We start from the raw sequence: 20930 nt of genomic DNA, 5'->3' as shown, positions 1-20930 counted from the left end.
ACTGGCTGTAATCCCCAAGACCCCATAAGAAACCTGTAGGCACTTTCTGGCTTCAGGTCATTAACTGGAGCATGTACTGTCACCACATGTCTTTGAAAGTGCTCAAGTGTGGCTGTGATGTGTTCTCCCTCAGGGTGCTGGCCCTGCACTTCTTCATAGCACAGGCAGAGCCAGCTATGGTAATTGTGGGGTGCCCTGATGAAGGCAGGAATGATGAATCTGACTCCATGTTCTCAGGAGGCTAATTTATTATTTTATGATACTATACTATATTAAAGAATACTAAACTATACTAAAGAATACAGTAAGGATACTTACAGAATGCTAAAAAGATAATAATGAAAATTTGTGACTCTTTCCAGCGTCCCGACACAGCTTGGCTCTGGTTGGCCATTGAATCAAAACAATTCACACCAGAAACCAATGCAACAGTCACCTGTGGCAAACAATCTCCAAACACATTCCAAAGGAGCAAATCAGAGGAGAAGCAAATCAGATAATTATTGTTTTCCTTTTTCTCTGAGGCTTCTCAGCTTTGCAGGAGAAAAATCCTGGGCGAAGGGATTTTTCAGAGAATGTGAATGCCTCAAGCCAGGGTCTGCTCCTGGGCCCTGACCTTGTGCCCTGCTTGTGGGGCAGAGGGGCAGATTGGTTGCTGGAATGTGCTTGACAATGTCCCAAGGTGGCCTGTGGGCTCAGGCCAAGTCACAGCAGCGGGTCTGTGTGTTAGCATTCAGGAACACATAATCACGGAATGATTATATGCAGGAGCTTTTATTGAGAGCCCAGGGTGTCAGGGGACACAAACCCAAATCTGACTCCAACATGCTTTCAGACCAAACAGGCTTTATATTCTATTATTATATAACTTACATATTAATTATTAAACTTACATTGTTCTATTGTATACATTGGTTTCATCCAAGCATGGATTTCTCGTGATCCCCTCAAACCTCTAACATACTTTCTCATGATTCTTTAAACAATAATTATATCTAAGCACATCTAACAATTGTTTCATTTATCATATACTGACTACACAGGTGCAGTTTCACATGATCTAGTAAATACAAGGTCTAACATTTTCCCAGGGCCTACTAAGCCTAACTTTCTTTCTAGCTCCACAAATTTTGCGACTTTAAAATTTTTTACTATCATGTGCACCACAGAAGCACTTAGAACTACAGTTCTGGTGTCGTTTTAAGCACAAGCAAAAGTGACACCCTCATTCACAACTCTTGTCTCTCCTTCTGTGCCTCCTAGGGTGTTTCAAAGATGACCGTATTGTGTTCTGGACTTGGATGTTTTCAACCTATTTCATGGAGAAGTGGGCCCCCCGGCAGGATGACATGCTCTTCTACGTCCGTCGGAAACTGTCCTACGTCACCGGGGAGAGCACAGAGGGTAAAAAGGTGAGTCATGATGTGTTTTAACTTGGGAAGCCTAAGGTAGCATGGGATTTGGTGGTGTTGTGGGGTACCTGACACATCTAAGGAATTGCAAAGCAAGGATGAGGAATTTCCAGCTCTGCTCACCACAAGATGTGATACAAAATTGATCCATGAGGAAATACCGTGGTTAAGGTTGTGAATGTCAGGTGACCCTGCCTTGGCAGAGGGGTTGGACTGGGTGATCTCCAGAGGTCTCTTCCAACCCTAACAATTCTGTGATTTTGTAACAGCAGCAGCAGTGTCAATGAGGTGCTCTGTTATAGACTTGAGAAAATCAGAAAGCTTGTCTGCCTTTTTGGAAAGCTGGCTTGTGTTTTGCTTTTCAGTGATGATACTTTATAAACTCAGAGCACAAGTCTGTAGGAAGAGAGAAAAAAAGAAGAGAGATAGTCACACTGGTATTTCTAAAAGAAAACTGGCTGTGATTACCAGAGTATCAGGAATGAACATCTGTTGGGTGTACTCAGCAGCAGAACACAAGCAGCCTCCTGGAGCTGGAATACAGCCATGGCAAACAGCAGAGAAACTCCTGTACTCTCAGAGTCTACATTTCAGACAATGTGCCCCTCATAAAGAACTGTTGTTCCTTGCAAACACAGTCAGGTGTCCTAGTGCTGCTGCACAGGTATTTTCCCATGAGAGGTCTGAGAACCTTCTCAGCATTCCATGGCAGTTTTCATCTTAGGTGAGGGAAACAGGAGGAAGAGGTAGGATGGTTTTATTGGGAATTAAGGCTGGTGGCTGTAGGAAGGTCAATGGAGGAGGAAAAGACTGGGATTGATTTCCTGACACATGTAAATAATTGACACTATTTGTGCATGGTGTCTGTGAAAGTGTTTGTAACCAGCTATACAAGAGTTCTCTGGGTTCATATGTGGTGGTGTAAAGAGCCACAGTTGTCACCTCCCTTGACAAAAAGATTCCAGGAGGTTTTCCCACACTTTTGATGAAGATACAGAAAATGGACAGAATTATCTTCTCTCATCTCCCTGGCCCTCCAACTTCCATCAGGACAACCACTAAGGAGAAGATGGAAAAATATGGTTCTTTCTCTATCAGATGAGTCTTCAGCTAGTGTATTTGGAGCTTTATGACTTGTGGGGGAAACTTCCATCCTGATTGTTTTTTCAGTGACTATAAAAGCATCCCTGTTTCACATCAAATGATATTATGGCTTTATTCAGCCTGGTAAAAGCATGGGTTGTTTAACCTCTTGTCCTTCTCAACAAGGCAAGTGAATCTCAGAGACAGCCTAGTTGCTTAAATCTGTTCACAGACCACTGATCAATCTGTTTAACTGATTCATTAGCTTAGTGTCTGAAGCTCTTGTGGGTAGGTGACCGTGACATAAACCCTTGGTTTTGCTCTCAGAGCATTATTTAACCTTTTTTAAAGCACCATAAATAATTTTTATTTGTGAGGAGGTTGCATAAGTGGTGGTTACCACAAAATCAGTGTTAGTGAATTGTGTGCAGTAACAGCTGGGATGGGGAGTGGGCCTTTATAGCACACACAGCATTTTGTAACTCTCCTGTGGCTGGCTGTATATTACATGGCTTCTGAGAATTGAACCTTTCCTGTGACTTTGAAGTATTTCAATTGCTTTGTGAAACTTCATCGTTGGTGATTCATTGGTACTTGTTCAGCTGTCCTCCTGTTAGATTTCACTTGACTGCTTTGTAGTTCCAACTCCTCTTTTATCTGATTTTTGAGCCTGCCCAGTGCAGTGAGAAACCAAACAACTACTCCTACACATCAAATTATGACTACATCATTTTTTAATTTACTTTGTAGTATTGGACATTCTTCCTTGAAAAATGATGCCAAAGTGATACTGTTAAAGGGGAGGGAGATGGAGACTGGTATCTGTAGGAGCTGGATAGAAGTGCAAGCCTCCCTGCCACCCACCAAGCTGTGCTCTCATTTAGGTTTCCAGGGGTAGACTGAAAAGGCAAATGAAGGGGAGAGTTCAGAGTTGTTTGGGGGCTTTTAGGACCAGAACTGGAGATGTGCTGTTGGCTCCTGCTTTATGCCAGGCTGGGACAAATGGTCTGGTGATGATTCCTTCATGGACCACATTGAGGGTGACTTTGTAGTCTGGGTGTACAGTGAAGCAAGTTCATTGTAGTTCTTCCACCAACACTACTACCTATGTGCTCTGTGCTTAGCTGGCTGCTGCAGGTTTTGGCTGAAGAATGCTGGCAGAGGTAACTCGATGCCATGTCAGCTCAGAACATTAGTTTATGTTCATGAAAATAAGATCTGTGCAGCTTTGAGGATAGCAATCATCATACTGATGACAGTGACAAAAAGGGTTGAGTGGGGAGATGCTGTTTGTCTGAATGTTGACAATGGTGGTGTTTGTTTGTGTCATTTCCATGCCCTGCTGTGATGCTGTATGTCAGTGGGAAACAAGTGTCAATGAATCCAGTGGTTCCCAGGCTTTGGTGCCTGAACTGTCTGATTAAAAGTAGCTCCTGCTTGTGGGTTTGGGTTTTTCTGTGCTTACTGGAGCTGGAAGAGTGTTGGCAATAACATTTGATTTTAAATTGAAGTGTAACAGAGGATAGGCAGAAAAAACCTGATATGATCGAGATTAGATGTTCTGCTCAGTTTTAAGACTGAATGAGAAGAGCTATGGATGAGTCACAGCAGCTTGAAGTAATAAATTTTACCATTTGGTATGTCCAGTAGGTACTTGTGGTAAACTTTTCTACCATCATAAATTTTATTTTAAAGGCCTTTCAAATTATTGCTTTGCACTCTGCCTGGTCTAAGTGACTTTCCATTTGCTTCTCTTTTCCTTCCCATCAATTTCTAAACTGAGCATAGATGGGTGAAACAGCAATTAAGCTCCTAATATGTGAATGCCAGGGCAGAGTTTCCATATTGAATTCTGGGCTATATCCACTACACAGACTCTTGGATCCCAGAGAAGTACATTTAATTCTGTCTTTCCTTGGCATGTCACAGTAACACTCTTGCAGTTTTTCTTGCCAAGTTTTGAAGATACATCTTGTCTCGGTGTCTTGTGTCAGGTTCTTTGCAGACCAAGGCACTGTGTAGCGTAGCTTTTCACAAGGTTAAGGAATTTAGCAGGGTTTTGTAAAGTGGAATCCCTTTGACTTGTCACTTTATATTAAATCAAGACTCAAAACCAGCTTTGCTGCTGCCTCTCATGCCAGCTGATGTGACCTACTGGAAAATAAGCCCTGATCCTCACTTTCAAAGGGTCTTGGACACTGCAGGTTTGAAAGGTTAACATGGTTGGACTTAGGATTATGATTTTAAAATGCTGTTAGGTCAAGACTGAGTATCTCTGATCTTTCTGTAGAGAGCAGCTTTACTTTCTCCTGGGAATCCAAAAGATGCAAGTATAGAGTGTTACACACAGCTGGGAAAGAAAGATAAAACTTCTGTGATAGACCAGCAAGTTGTATTCTGCCTTTCATTGTGCCTTGTCACCTGAAAAGGTGCCATATCTATAGGGCAAAGCAGTAAAAAAAAAAAAAGTAAGATACCCTGGGCATATATTCTGAGCTTGCCTGGATATTGGAGTAGTTCCTACTTTCTTCAGCATCCTGTGAATGTGGAGGAGTAGAGTTGCTGCCAAATGCACAGGATAGTCATTAGGCCTGTTAAGTCTCCAAAAAGCTTAAGCTACTGATGTTGAGACTGCAGCTTCAGAGACAGAACTGAACAGAGCCATGGTTTACATGTCATGTGTATCTGGACCTGTGACTCAACAAATACTGCTTGTGGTGTGACCACTCAGTTTCCGAACCTAAATTACTTCGGGCACGTGACTTGCACAGAAAATCACAGGATTTTCCTAACTGAATCTTTAAGTCACTGTCACTGTATGCCTGCCTGGAACACTCAACAACCTGAACTCAGCATCTAATAAAAATACAAGTTTTAAGAATCTTTCATTGGCTCTGTTCCAGTGTTAGGGTTTTTTCAGCACTTCAAGCAAACAGGATGTCTCCAGAAGAGCTCTGTGCTATACTTCATGGCAATCCCACACCACCACCCAAATGCTGAAGAGAAAACAAATGGCCAAAAATTGAATCTTTTTTGCTGAATAGATTTTCTCCTCGTTCATGGGTAGTATGAGGGAACAATTATTCCAACACATCCAATTTGATACAGAATCAGCTGTTGTGCCTCAGCTCTTCCATTGTGCTGAACTTGCAGAGGTGTTGCAGTGAGCAGGAGCACTGGCTCCTGCAGAGTTCAACATCCACACAATACTTTCATTTTGAAACATGAAAAAGGAACCCTGCCCTTATCAGATTGATACTCTGATTTTTTTTGTAAGGAGCTCAACATCTTCAGTGTAAAGACCTTTCTTTTGCAGTTCCCCTTGCCAGAAATCCCTGTGCTTTCTTGTGCCACTTTGATTGTATAAATGTGTGAGCAAGTGTACAGCTGAAATACTTTCACACTATCATAGTCTCAAAATTCCACACTCAGGAAGGAGTGTGGGCTGCAGGGGTATTTTTAATGAATTGCTTTAAATCGCTTCCAATCTCTGAAGAACCCTTCTTAAGCAGTCAAATAGGGTAACAAGAAAGCCAGAATCAGATGTGATTTTAATGGGAATGGCACTAAAATGTGGCAGCCAAGAAGATGCTCTGCTCTCTGCTACAGAGAGCAACTTCTCTGGGAAGGGAAGAAGTCCAGACTCAGTTTAGCTATCTGATGAAATGTGCTGAATAATTCAGTATCAGGAATGCATCAAATCTGTCTGAGTCACTGGGGATTTAAGGGACAGAAGGGCACTGCTAGGCTAGGCTTGCATCCTGGAAAAGTTAAAAGTGTCTGCTTGGAGTTCCCCAAAAGCCTCATGAAGCCACTGGTTCACCAGAGCATTAGTGGATTTGATCTGTGGGTTATGGGCTGGTCAACTTGCTTATTAGAGGTATGTGAAGGTCTGGGTTCAGTGTTGACATTAATATGCAATTGAATTGGAGCTCTGGAGTATCCTCATCATATTTGTATAACACTGGTAATTTGAACTTTAATTATTTGATGTCTGCACCAGGGTTTTTGCCCACCTTGTCTTCTGGTCACTAATCCATCCGTGTTCAACAGAGATGGCTTGAGACACATAGATTTGTTACCATTCTGTAATGTTCTTTATCCCATGACTGTGGCTGCTGCCTGTGGATGCAATGTATCCTCCTGAAGCCTGCTGACTGGATACTGCAGAAGGCACACTGTGTGTTGCTTCAGGTACTTGTGCTTCCCTAGGAGCTTCAGAAAGGCTGGAAAATAACAGTACAGGAATAAGGTAACAGTGAGCAATTTGTTTGAGCACCTGAAAATGCGGGTGGGACCACATTTGATAATGCTTAAATGGTCACACATGTATCTCTTAGTTTCATTTTGGAAAGCTGATTTAGCAGATCCATGGAGCATTTTTTCCTGAACTGCTTGGTTTGGTTTTGGTCTGAGATCAGAGAATTGACAGGGATGGGCAGGAAGCCGAGGGGCCGCTCCATGTCACCCCCTGATCCCAGAACAGCTGACCCAGTGAAAGAAGGAGTACAGAAAATCACACTAGGAAAAGCCATAAAGGAGACAGGAGATTCTCCTTGAATAAAGGGAGAGGGTGTCCACTGGGGCACGCCTGTGGAGTTTTCCCCTCTCGAGGTTTTGGAGCCTCCTTCTATCCTAAACTCCCAGCTGCATGTTCCCTCTTCCTTTCCTGTTGGCTGAGGTACTCGCTAGGTGCAGCCTTCCCAAACTTCTTGTCTGTTCCAGGAGTCAGACTGTCTGCAACAAACCTGCTGCTTGAAGTTAATAGACACACTGAGACCCATTTCAAAGATGGCAATACCCATACCTTCACCCATCGCATTGTTTGTAAAGACATCTTCCCTATCAAAAGGAGCCTAAATCCACCAGCTTCACCTGCTGTGAAGAGGAGACCAACATCAGAGATTCACCAGGTTCCAGTTTGGTTTTGCCTGGGCTGCTGTGTGAACCCTTTTTTTTTTTTTCCTTCACTGAGAAAAAAGCCAACACAATTTTTTTTCCTCCTCCCCACCATGTTGTGGCCATTGTGTTGGGTTTTTTTCTCTGTCCCTGGCATTTTGGGTTTTTTGTGGGGCAGGGGGCAGCAAGGTCTGGCAGTTCAGTATCTAGCATTTATTCACCATTTTTTTCCCATCCCATATTGGCACTCTGTTTGTCAATAAACAGTTGGTTTTTTTCACTTTCATCCACTAGGGTTAATCTCTCATTGGCAGAAAGGGATTGTTGGAACCCCTTTTTGTTAGTGGAAACACTCATTCCAGAGTGTTCTTCTCCTAAACTTTTCTCTAAACTGAGACACTAGTACAAGGAAAAGCTCCCAAAGTTTCATCATTTAGTTGTACAGAGGGGTTGTGGGCACAGAATTCAAGCAATTGACACAGAAGAAAATTTTTCAAAATGGGTGGTTTTTCTGCAGCTGAACTTTGCTTCTTGCACAGTTTGCAGTTGCTTTATTGCAGTGGGCTTTGTTTCAGCTTTATAGCTATGGTGGGTGTCAAGTTGCCATAGCTACTGGGCATTATGCTGCCTTTATGTGGGCTCCAGAGTGTGTTCCAGGAGGATCAGGTGCAACTTCTGAATAATTGATAGTATCCAGAAAAAGGGAATAGGAATTTTGTCTTGGAGGCCATTCTTTATGCTGTGCTCTGCTGTTACCACCAGTGAAAATTTCAGTAGCCATAATCCTAAGAAAGCTTCTCCATATAACATCTGAAAGAATCTTTCTTTTTCATTTTAGGACATTGCTGCATTGTTGAATACAGTTGTCCCCTTTGAAATATTATCTTGGATATAAATATTCCAGTGGAGGCTTGTAACATCAGCTTCCCTGTGTGATAGGACTGGGAGTGCACCCTTCCCACAGGGCTTCTCTGCATGCTCCAGAAAATAGCAGGCTCCTTTGATTTCCTTCCCATTTAGCATTTAGGGATGTCACTGGAGAACAGATGCATGAGCAGATGGATTTTGATGGCCAACTGGCCAGCCCAGCCTGTGTCCTGTTGAGTATCTGTTCTGCAGCACTGCTGGGTACCAAATGTGGTTCTGCACGTCTGGGGCTTCCTGGCTTGTTAAAACACGGGAAGCACAAGTCCTGGGATATTAGATATGCTGTTTGTTGGGGTTTTTCAGTGTGAGAAAATGCCTTTTTCCTGTGCCAAAGGGTCCAGGCAGCTCCTGAGATAGTCTTTTTTTCCATAGCTGCCCCATGCTGTTGACATGTATAGAGAGGGAAGGCAGGAGTGACCAGTGTCTCCATGTTTGGAGGTGGGGGACAAAGGAACACAAGTTCTGAGGTGGTGCCTAATGAGAGGCCCAGAGGTGTCCTAAAAGTATTTTGTCTGCTTTATTTGAAATATTAGCAAAGATTAACACGTGACAGAAAAAAAAAACAAAAGCCCAAGCAAGAAATGAAAAAACCCAAAAACTGAATATTCAAGATCTTCTTCATATGTATGTATATATATATATATATATATATATATATATATATATATATATATATATATATATGGTATGACAAGGTCCAGAGGCTGGCAAAAGGAAAGCAGCTGAATTAAATGAAGTTGCACACTTGGAGGCAAGAGGATGATTAATCATTGGAATGAGTTCTCAAAGCAAGGTATTTTCCAAGGTACTGTCCAGCCAAAGGTCATTTAACTGGGGTTTTTGAGGAGGTAACATGGTGAAATATCCATGGCATGTAGGAGGTCAGCCTGGCTGAAGTCCCTCTCCTTTACAGCTGTAGCTCAGGAACCCTGTGAAAACTTGATACAAAGGTGGCATCATGGATTTCAGCTCCAGAAGGGTCACTGATTTGAATGAGCAAATATATAGCTTGGATTTTGGATTTCACTGGGAATAAATAATTAGTATTTACATAGTTGTTCTATTTTCATGCTTGCAGGAGGGCACATCTGATCTAGAGCCAGGTAAACAAGCACAAAGATAAGGCATGGCCAGGTGAGCCAGCAGCAGACCTGGAACAGGCCCAGTGTCTCCTGGATGCCTGGCTGGGGCAGTTTTGTTTTCCTGGGAGGACTCAGCTGTCTGAAATCCAGCATGTTCTCCAGTCCATGGAGAGTTGTGATTCATGGAGATCCACTCTGCCCTTACCTACAGGTTGTACACCAAGGAATCCTACCCTGAATTAGTGCACAGGGAAAAATGGTTAAAGAAAGCCCTTTTCCTGTCAATATCTGTGATGGACTTGCAAGGCATTCCATGAAGGAGTTGTCGAGCACTGGCATTGTAATTGCTGGGGAGAAGTTGTTCATGTGTGAGTGAATTTCACCAGCAGAAAGAATTAGTGGCTGACTTCTGCAGAGGGAGGTTTTAACTTCAGTGTTATGAGGTGATTAACTCCTTCTTGGCTTAAAATAAAGGCTCCACGGATACAGAGGCAGGAGAGACTGACACGGTGTCTGCTGTGCACTTGGTTTTGCTTTCCCTGGTGTTACTTAGAGCTGGAGTTTTACCCCACCGTTGCTCAGTCCTGCCTTCACCCTGTTTTCTCACCACTTCTTTCCGTCAGAGACAGGATGGCTGTTGTTTCGCAGGATATTTCTGGAATTTTGTTCTTGTCATGTTTCTGTGCTTTTAGGTGCAGAAGTTCAAATATTACCTTTGTTTGGAGATGAATCTAAATTAGATTATTTCCCTCATCTGCTCACATCTGTAACTGTCATACATTGCTGATAAAAAAATCAAGGATGGGAACCTTGGAAGAAATAAAAACAAACCAAAAGAAGAACGATGTCTACAAACCTTTTAAAAAAATATTTCTAAGTTTAAAAATTAATGGTTTAGAACAGCGTTTTCAGCTTTCATGGTATCTGATGGTAGTGCCAATCCTGAAATTTTACTGTTTCCCTGGTCTTCACTATCTTTTGGTATTCCAACTTTATTTATTTTTATTCTAGTTTGTGTTGGAAGTCTCAAACTACATTCACCTCAGTGTACTACCTCATAATTTTATATTTGTCTCAGCTGCTTCAGTTTGTTAGGATAGGTAGAGTTGTTTCTATGTTCTGAGATTAGTTGTGATTTTTCATCTGCATGTTTTTAGTACAGCTGAAAATCTTGCACATAGTTGTGTCCAATCAGTAGTTCCAGTGTGGAACCTTTAGAAGAAGTTGCAGGATGTTGCATCTGGCAGGTCTCCACTGACACTCCTCCATTGCTGGGCAGGGCAGAGAAAATACAACAAAAGGCTCATGGGTCAGGATAAGGGCAAGGAGAGATCCTTCACCAATTACTGTCACGGGCAAAACAGACTTAAATCAGGGAATTTAGTTTAATTTATTACCAATGAAAAATAAAACTAAATCTTAAAAATACCTTCTCCCCACCCCTCTGGCAACACAGGGTCCTGGGGAGTGGAGGTCATGGTAAGCTCCTCACACATTACCTCCACCTTTTTGTCCTCAGTGTGAGGGTTCCTCACACTCTTTCTCTGATCTAGAGTGGGGTCCCTCCCATGGGACAGTCCTTCAGGAACTGCTCCAGTGTGGATCCCTTCCTCAGGGTCAGTCCTTCAGACACAGGCTGTTCCAGTGTGGGTCCCCCACAGGGTCACAAGTCCTGCCAGTAAACCTGCTCCAGCCTGGGCTCTTCTCTCTCAGATACTGCCAGGAACCTGCTCCATTGTGGGTTCTGCACAGAGTCACAGCCTCTCTCAGGCATCTACCTGCCCCTTCTTAAACCTGTTATTCCTGAGGTACTGCCACTCTCATGGACAGGCTCAGCCTTGGTCAGAAGCACATCCATCCTGGAGCTGCCTGGCATTGGCTCTGCTACACATAGGGGAAACTTCTGGCAGCTGCTCACAGGAGCTTCCTCTGCTCCTCCCTTGCTACCAAAACCTGGCCACACAAGCCCAGTACAAAGGGGTTTCCAAAATATCCTCTGTGGAGTGCACAGGACCATCCCCATGGGACACATGATGTAACTGATGGGGGTGGTCCTTTACAGGGCCAAGAGTTGGACTGGATGATCTTTGTGGCTCTTTTATAATTTGACATATTCTGTGATTTAATGATTGGATTTTGTCTTCCCAGAAACTCCCATGCCAATGGAAAATAAGCAATAGCTGTGGTCTGGACTGTGTTGAACATTAGTGCAGTGACATGCTTGATTCTGAAGGATTTTGTTAAAAGAAATATGGATGTGTGTGCATCCCTGATTTTATTAATTTCATTTTTGCTGAAATAAATAATTTCATTTTTGCTGAAATTGTTACAAGAAATAAATTAAGCTCCTGTCCAAAACTGAAATTCTCCTGCAGAGAGAGAGACTCTTGCCTTTCTTCCCTGTTTGCCTACACATCCCATGTTTCCCCAGTATATTTCCACACAATTTCCAGCCTTGCATCATCAGCAAAATCTGATCCTGACAGAAAACTAGGAAGCTACATGATGTACAGCTTCTGATTCCAGTTTGATGTTTGGAAATAGGTACCTCTAAGTAATAGTTTTCAAAGAGATGTGGTGTTTTCTTAGCAGGTTGAAGTTGAAGTTTACAGAAGAGATTCTAAGAAGCTTCCTGGCCTGGGAGACCCTGACATTGACTGGGAAGAGAGTGTCTACTTGAACCTCATCCTGCAGAAGGTAACAGGGATGCTTATCTAATTTTCACTATTTATGCAGTTTGGTCTTTCAGAATCTAAATGAACCTAAACTGAGATGATTATTATTTTTCTATAGACTACCAATAGCTTTCTCCAAAAATTTTAACTGTATGCAGTGAAGCTCAGCTGAGTTTTATGCTCTGCAAAACTGAGTTTTATGTTTTGCAAAAGGAAGGCTTCATCCAGTTTAATGTTTTTTGAGAATAAATGAGACTTAGATAAGCAGCATTTCTATTACAGTTCACTGGTGCAGCTAAGAGAGAAGAGTGTAAATGCAGTGTCATAAGTTATGCTGCTCTTCACAACAGAACTTTGATAAAATATTTGGGGTTAGGAACATGAAGCTAGAACAAATTATTTTTTTAATTGACTTATAGGTTGTTTGGTTATTATGTTTGTTACATTATAGCTCAGGAAAGCTGAATATTACTGCAATCATGTGAGATCCCTTAAAGGTTTTGCTCATTATGATCTCAGAATGGGAAACTGTTGGCTCAGGCACACATGCTTGAAAATAAATTGTTTTCATTCTCTCTCCTTCCTCCCAGAAGTGTCTTTGCAGAACTTCTCTGCAGAGAGCAGTTTTTGCCTTTATTTGATGCTCAGTAAACCCAGGATACATTTGCCACAGTCAGAATTCAGAGATGTTACTACAGCTGGGTACTGCTCTCCAGAGCTATTGCACTTGCTCCTTATAAGTTTTTCAGGTTGTTTGGAAGGCTGTGCTAGTGTTTTCTGACCTCTCTAACATGTCACTGGTGTTCATTAGTGTCTCTTTTTCCTGTTCAAAGGGAGGAAATCTTTTCCATTTCTATCCTAAAGTGTGCTTAGGGGTTTTTGTGGGGGTGTGTATGTGTGTGCTGTTTATTCCCCCAGCTGAAATTAAGCTCATGTTAAACAATATTGGCAGGACTTTCCTTCCCCATCAGTTGTGTATTTCAACAAGAAGCTGTACAAGAGATTTCAGTGTCACTGAGTTAATGAACAAACACAGGTTCCAAACAATTGATTCCAAGTCCCTTGGTTCCAACCAGTTCCTTTCCCCCGATAAGGAATGAAATACTAATAGGTTTAAGTAAAAAAAAAAAAAAAAAAAAAAAGAAATGAAAATAATAAATAAATTGTAGGTGGCTCAGTATAGTAGAGAGTAAAGAAAATGGCAACACCAAAATACCTTAATTTTTAGACAGACAGCTAAAAAAATGAGTCAGAGTGTGTTCTGCTTCATGCACATGAATGTTTTGTTTTCCCAACTCTAAATGTTAATTTCTCTGTCTGGTGCCCTGTTCCAGCTGGATTATGTGGTGACCTGTGCTGTGTGCACACGCTCTGATGGAGGAGATATTCATATTCACAAAAAGAAATCTCAGGTGAGCTTCCCCTTTTATTGCTTTGGATCAGAGGTTGGTATCCAGTATTACCTAATCCTGAAAACTGCTCCAAAACTGAGGCAGTGGTTTTCAGGCTGTGATCTGACAGATTCATCCTCCTGAAGCAGCTCAAGTCTTTGTATAGTGATATTTCTTGGCAGTTAGCTAGATTTGAGATCTAAATGTCCTTTATAGCCCCTCTCAAAGAATTGGGAAGCCCCTGCGTGCTTCAGGGTGTATATCTTTGCCTGCTGGATTTAGGGGAGAGAGGGAAGGTGCCAGGGGGAAGAAGGAATATGATGTCCAACTGTTCCCCAGTCTGAGACTAAACCTGAAGTTGTATGAGATCTGGAATGTGAGGAGCCTTCAGGGTAAGTTTCTAATGTAGAGCTGCTAAATGGCAGACAATTTACTGATTACCAATTTGTTTTTTATTATTTTACAAGATTTTTAGTCTCTTAAACTGCTCATTACTTCCATAGGCTTTTATCTTTTGTGTGCAGTTAATCCAGGGTTTAGCATAGTGGACGAGACTGAATAACAAGCATAAAGGGGATAGGAACAAGAAACCTGAGGCTTCCCCACTCAATTTCAATTTGCAATGTAGACCTTGCAACAACTTCTGCTAGCTAGAGAAATTCTTCTTATAAAAGGCTCCTGTTGCATTTAAATAGCTGTTTCTCCCAGGCTTTCCATTCCCTTAGTTCATGCAGCTGCTTGCATGGCTTTACTTAAATAATCCAATGCTCTTTAGTTTTTAATAATGTTTAACCACTTTAAAAGCACTTTTGCTTTGCCTACAAACAGAACTAGCAATGCTGATTATTGTCTCTGTGATTTACATTGATTACACATAATTTTTTCTTTAGGGGCTGTTGAGATGCTGCTTTGCAGTGCTGATTTTAGCCTGTTATTTCTTGTTGCTTTTTTCTCTGTTGGCTAGTCCAAATTTCACCACAAGTTAACTTCTGCAAATATGTTTGAGAAAAATCTGTAAATATTATTTGCAGATTCAAAAACTAGGAAGGAGAAGATGAGGGATCTGCATGTGAGCAGTATTTAGAATGAAGAGGAAGTTTTTTGTTCCTCCTTTCTAGACTCTCTTACTTTGGGACTGCTTATAAATTGTTGCCTTCCCTTTTCCACATAAACTTGCCAGTACATACCAGAAACAATTTAAATATCATCATGTTGATCTATAGAGAGACAAAGGCAATTCCAAACATGCTGTGAAAGCATGTTTGCAGTTGGGCATTTCATTGTCACACCCACTACTGAGGCTTGTTGGTTTTGAATGAAGAAAGTCCAGCAGGTTTCTGCTCTGATGGTTCTTGCTTTAGAAAATGTGTCTTCTGCCCATATGCAGCCAGATGTTGATGGCCTAAGATTTACTGTCCTACTTGAGACTTATGACAAATCTACTCTGCTCACACAAGTGAGTGCCTGTGGCATGAAGCCAGTATGAAAAAGGCTGCCTTTGTTTTGCAAACTGCTGGCTTGACAATATCTCCACAAACTCTATTTTCCTCAGGTGTGCCTGACTGGCGATGAATTTAGGAAGGTGTTTTGTTGTTCATTGGCTGGTGTGAGAGCAAGGATGCCTGGAAAAAGTTCTTGTTTCAGGCATTGGTGCAGGTAGCATTTTTGAGGAGTCTGATTGCTTTCTAATGATGTTTCTGGTCTTAAACCTTTCTTTTTAATTCTAGTCAATGTGCATAAAGGCTGCAAAAGTACAAATAAGGAAAAATAACCCTCTCGTCAATATCTAATAGCCTTAATTATGTTTTGTGTTGAATGGTTGATAGCAGGAATGTCAGAGCTCGACAGCCTGGTCAGACCCATAGCTTTTGGCATGTTCACAGTGGGCTAAGCTTTGACAGGATTCTTTAATTCAAGGCTTTGTTTATAAACAAATGTGGAAGCAAAGAAATCTGCTTGGTATGAATTCCTTCTCCCTCCTTACCTACTCTTTAATCTCTTTGGAATGGTAAAATCTAAAGCCTTTATCTGTTTAAACAAAGTCACAAACAAAGGCACTGAAGGAGTTCAGGTACTGCTTGGGAGGGAGAAATATGCAAGAGGAAGCATAGTGATAGGGAAAGAAACAGAAGCACAAGATGCAAATGAGAAACCAAGTCATCCTGTGAGCCAGTGTCTTGGTTTTGTCACTGAAACTGCAGGGAAAGCAAAAACTCTTCAAAAACCTTTTTATTTTTAGAGAATCAAGGCATTTCTTTATTACACCTAAGTAAAGTGCACCACCCCCCCAGCAAACCACCCATTGCCTGGATTGTGCAGAGAAAATCATTCCATCACACATAATTTTTACTAGATTTTTCACATCCTTATACAGTCAAAACCCACAGAAATTGTTTCAATGTTCATTGGTCACACATTGCACAGTTCTTAGTATTTTGTTCCCTGTTGGTTAATCAATCTCTTCCCCTTAGATGTTAATTAGGTTCTCATTCTTCATTCTCTTATTTCTCTTTTCCCAGACCAGGTGTCTCCCACCGGGGGTGATGTTTGGAGTTGATGTTGGTTAATGGTTGTTGTCTTTTGTGTGTCTTCCCAGTCTGTTGAGATGTTAAGTTCGTCAGGCCTTAGTGATGAAACAGTCCCCTCAACTCAATTCCCTTTCCCCCCCACCCCGGGGCAAAGGTGAAAAAAACCCTGACTAAAGTTATATTAAAAAATTTTAAACTTGGTATCATTTCCAACAGTTTGAGACAGTCTAAAAAGAGGTGAGCACTCTGAAATGAGTTAACTCCCCCTTGGTTCCAACCAATTCCTTTCCCCAATAAGAATGAAATACTAATAGGTTTAAGTGAAAAAATAACATTTTTTAATGAAACAAGGGGAAAAAGTAAATAACTGCTAGATACCAATCTGCTATAACTCAAAACCCCACGGGAGCAAAGAGAGACCCAAAATGCCAGAAACACTTGTTCCCAAAATGGATCATGCAGGAGGCAGTCGTGTGGCCAAGGGACAAAGGGAAGATGGCATCACGCTGTTCCCGTCCAAGATGGCACCTCCCAGGAATAAGATGTGTCCCAGGAATAAAGTGGGGTTATAAACGGGAACACACTCCCGGAACTAAAGTGATTTCACTTTATTGTAAGGCCTAAAGCTTGGAGGGCCCGCGGGTCGAGCAGGAGCGTTCCCAGTGGGCGATGATGCTGCCGAGCCTGCACTGGATCTTCTTCCTTTCTTGAGCAGGGATGTTCCCGATGTTCCACAGTCTCACTGACTTGGATGCCTCCTTTTTATCCTGTTTTTTGTTCCTTTGGATTGGTTTCTGTTGGGATCCTTCATTTGCACGAAGGTTTAAGGTGCTTGATTGGCCCTTATTGTTCTGTCCAGGCTGACTCATTTTTGCTTGAGGGGGTGGTGCACTTTACTTAAGGTGTAATACAGTATGTGAATACCGTATTTCTTATAACTACCCTTTTACAATATAACAACCAAACTTTTTAACAGCACATGCTTAACAATTATTAACTATTTTACAACAGTTTCTAACCTATTTTTGACAGTGACAAGCCCTGCTGTCTTCCTGCTGCTCCTGGGCCCTGCACCCGGCTGTGGGCGGGGGAAAGGACCGGCCTGAGGGTGCTGACACAGGAAGGCCTCGCCCCCCAAACTCGCTGGCTTCTTTTATCACTGCAGGGAGGGTTCTCAAGTTCACTTTAAATAGTTTCTTGTTGCAAAATGCAATTTTTGCAAGTAGCTACAGTTGCAGACCCACAGCTGCCACAAAAGAGAGAGATTCTCCACAGTCTTCTCCCCTGGCATGGCACAGGAAGGCCTCGCCCCCTGAACTCACTGCCTTTTTTTGTCACTGCAGGGAGAGTTCTCAAAGTTCACTTCGAAACAGTTTCTAGTTGCAAAATTCAATTTCTGCAACTAGCTACAGTTGCAAACCCAAAGCTGCCACAAAAGAGATTCTCCACAGTCTTCTCTCCTGGCGTGGCTGGGACTGGGGTGAGGGCTGCTACAGATGGGCACCGGTGGAATTTGCCCCCAGACAGCCCAGTATCACTAACTGCAGTCCCCCCTTGACAAGGAAAAAAACAAAACAAAATAAAGACAGAACAAAAAAAGGCAAGGAAAGTCTTTGCCTGAACAAAGACCCAGTAGCCTGCAAAGTGAATACTACACAGCCAAGAGCCCAGAACCTGCCTCCACTCCAATTTCAAAAATGCCCACAATGGCACTCCACACACACAAGGTCTGCAGCTGTAGGGTCAGAGAAATACAGTAACAGGTTTGGGGTGCAGATAGATGTGGAATAAAATAACATTATGAATCACCCCAGGACAGCCACACTACCCTTACTGAGGGAGGCTGATCTTAGCGTGGTACTAAGTAAACAACAGCAAATTAAAGTTAAGGTGTTGGGTCAGCTGCTGCATGGTAACTTTCTTGCACTGTGGCATTTTACTTTGCAGCGCATTGCAGCAACCTAGAGGCACCTGAAAGTGGTGATGAAAAAGTACAGTGGTGTATTGTAGTATATGGTGAGAGGTCAGGTACACACAGGGACATTTACTGTGAAGCAATGAGTTTTTGATTACTTGCATGTGAAAACCAAGCATTTCTCAAGTGCCATTATTGCAAATCTGGCTTTAGTCAGAAACCAGCTCAGCCGTGCTTGCAGGATGTCCAGCATCTCTAGTGTAAATGAGCAGTGCCAGCCTGAGGTGTTTTGTATTTACTTGCCTTGTGTTTGGTGTGTCTGTTCCCAAGCACATTTAACTAAGAAGTGACATCTTCTTCTGCATCTTTCTCAGCAAGTGTTTGCCTCTCCAAGCAAACACCCGATGGACAGTAAAGGAGAGGAGTCAAAGATCAGCTACCCCAATATATTCTTCATGATTGACAGTTTTGAGGAGGTGAGTTCCTTGTTGCAGCAGCAAAGTTTTATCCTATTCTAGTCTTATGTCCTGATTAGCTGTTTTCTTGTACCTTTTGATCAAATGTTTTTGGCCAGTTGAGGGTTGCTCTCTGCTAGATCTTACTTTATTTTTCTTTAACCTTCCTCTCTCTTTAATGTTTGAAATCTGATCTTAAAGCTGGATTTTGGCATGGGTGTCAATGATGGGGTAAAGCATGACAGGCTGATGTGAGAGCTGCTCATTTCAGCAAGTGATTTGCTGTGTGCACTGCCCAGAGTCTGTTATTTTCAAAGTGGATCATTCTGCTCCTTTTCAATTTATATTGAAATTTCCTTGGGCATAAGGACAGCCATGGGAATCTGAAGGAATTTTGATTTGAACAGCTTCGCATTAAAGTGTTTCATCTTGCATCTTTGGCAGGTTTTCAGTGACATGACTGTGGGAGAAGGAGAAATGGTCTGTGTGGAGCTAGTGGCCAGTGATAAAAGCAACACCTTCCAAGGGGTGATTTTCCAGGGGTCCATCCGCTATGAAGCACTCAAGAAGGTCTATGACAACAGGGTAAGGAGCTTCTGAAAGACAATGTCCTTTGCAGCAGTGGTGCTCTGACTAGATTTTCTTTGTGGCTGAGGCTGTCAGCTTTTTGTCCTGTTAGATCAGCAACATCAGAGTCTGTCTTTTTTTGGCTTTGCAAGTTAGCTGAAAGCTGCTGGTTTTGGCTCAGATAACTGAGGGTATTCAGACTGGGGTATATTCCTCTGCTGTTTGCCAGGAGGGAAGGGAGGGATACATAAACAAGAGTGTGACACAGGAATGGACCTGAACAACAGTTCTGGGAGCTCCTTCATTTTCTTGAAAAGTCATAGATATTTCTGTGTTCAGAGAAGGTGTGATTTCATGGGAGATTTTAAACTCTGGTAACTACCTTGTGATTAGGTGTATTTTTCTTCATTGTATTTTGCACTTGGCTGTATTCAAAAAACCCCTGTAGTCTCATTGCTACTGAGAGAAGCTTTATTTGCTTTCTACAGAGACATGAAATACCAGCACTTTCAAATTCAGTACTTTGTGCTGAAATCAAGAGCCAATAAACTTCTCAAATGGTTTATTATGAAGACAATCCTGAGAGGTTTTTAGAAACAAACAAAAGAAATTCTCACAATATCTACTGTGTCTCTAAATCTCTCTTTGTTTCTACCCTTGTGAGGAGAGTTCCTGAATAATTTCCCATCTCCCTGTTTTAAATGTGAGCCATTATACTCTTCCAGCAGGTTTCTGAGAGAACATGAGACAAAAGTTGTTTCTCTCCCACAATCATCTTGTGGCTTTACACCATCAGCAGCTGGGTTATTGAAATAAGTGGGAATGCAGAATCACTGAAGACAACATAAAAAGAAATCCCTGCTGTGGAAAGATAAGATTTGATGTGGTAAAGTCACCTCATAGCCTAGGAGTGTCCTGACTGACCCCACAGCTACTTGACATTATTTTGTTAGATGAAGTAAAATTGTTAATTCTTCAAATATTTATTTCATCATGGCCAGAGGCAAAACTTGAAATTTTAGATTTTTTTTTTTACAGAACAGTAGTAATCTCTCTGCTTTTGAAGATTATTTGATATCAGTTGTTTCAGGGAAAGTTTAGATTGAATACTAGGAAAAAAATTCCTTTATGCAAGAGTTGTCAAACACTGGAACAGGCTGCCCAGGGAAGTAGGGGAGTCCTCAGCCTCCCCTACTTATTTAACAGATGTGTAGATGTGACACTTAGGGTCATGATTTAGTGGTGGGCTGGCAGTGATGATTGGACTTAATGATCTTCAATGTTGTTTCTAACCTAAATTATTCCAGGATTCTGTAATTCTCACTACAATACAAGCTGATGAGCATCTTGGCCATTTCATAAACTGATGAAAATTGCAATAAATCACTTAAACTTATGGATAAAAGCTGAAAACTTAAGGTATCATTTTCACTTAGCAAAACCTTGACTGTTTTCATATTGGTCTGTTCCCTTTTTCAGTTCCCAGTTCAATTTTCAGTTCAGTTGTGCTGACTGGGAATTGAACCCCCGTGTCTGTTGAGGGGATTTAAAGCTGTCAGGATGTCTTGGTGAGCCATGCAGTGCAGGTTAGTTGTGCATGGGGCTGGTTCCTTATTTTTTGGCCTTGACAGTGGGAACATAAAAATGTCAGAAATTACTTGGGACAAAGTAGTGACCCAGTTGTGGGGTGTGCTTTGCTGGTTTGAGGAATCTTGTGTGTGTGTCTATTGCATCTTGGACTCAAATGAGTGCCCCGGCACAGGCTGCATTGAGTTGAGCACACACCTGCCTGTGCTCTCTGTGCCACAGTGTATAGACCTGAATAAAAACCTTCAATTTTCTCTCATTGTGCCACTGCTAGCTCTGCCTTTTGGGTGGCTGAAGGAGTTTTTTCTTCTCAGAACCTGTTTTTGTCTCTGTAAAATTACTTTCTTTTTGGAGATGGCTTCAGACTGTGGCTTAAAATGTTTCTTAGGAATTATTATTCACTATGGTT

The 20930-nt window shown here is 41.9% G+C and overlaps 1 protein-coding gene across 2 annotated transcripts in view; it reads left to right on the top strand.

Annotated features, from left to right (window-relative positions):
- KIAA0930 (KIAA0930 ortholog) overlaps nt 1-20930 on the top strand; it is a 56062-nt gene that overhangs the window by 22835 nt on the left and 12297 nt on the right. The window contains exons 2-6 of one of the 2 annotated variants that reach the window (XM_059845733.1): nt 1264-1412; nt 11996-12100; nt 13413-13490; nt 18287-18388; nt 18812-18952. In XM_059845733.1, the coding sequence (XP_059701716.1) occupies nt 1264-1412; nt 11996-12100; nt 13413-13490; nt 18287-18388; nt 18812-18952 (575 nt within the window). Of the gene's footprint in view, nt 1-1263; nt 1413-11992; nt 12101-13412; nt 13491-18286; nt 18389-18811; nt 18953-20930 lie in introns of both variants that reach the window. The other variant, XM_059845732.1, reaches the window with a different exon arrangement.

The sequence above is a fragment of the Haemorhous mexicanus genome, chromosome 5, assembly GCF_027477595.1.
Source record: "Haemorhous mexicanus isolate bHaeMex1 chromosome 5, bHaeMex1.pri, whole genome shotgun sequence".
Classification (NCBI taxonomy): Eukaryota; Metazoa; Chordata; class Aves; order Passeriformes; family Fringillidae; genus Haemorhous; species Haemorhous mexicanus.
The sequence above is the reverse complement of the archived record's forward strand: the minus strand, read 5'-3'. Positions and strand labels throughout refer to the sequence as shown.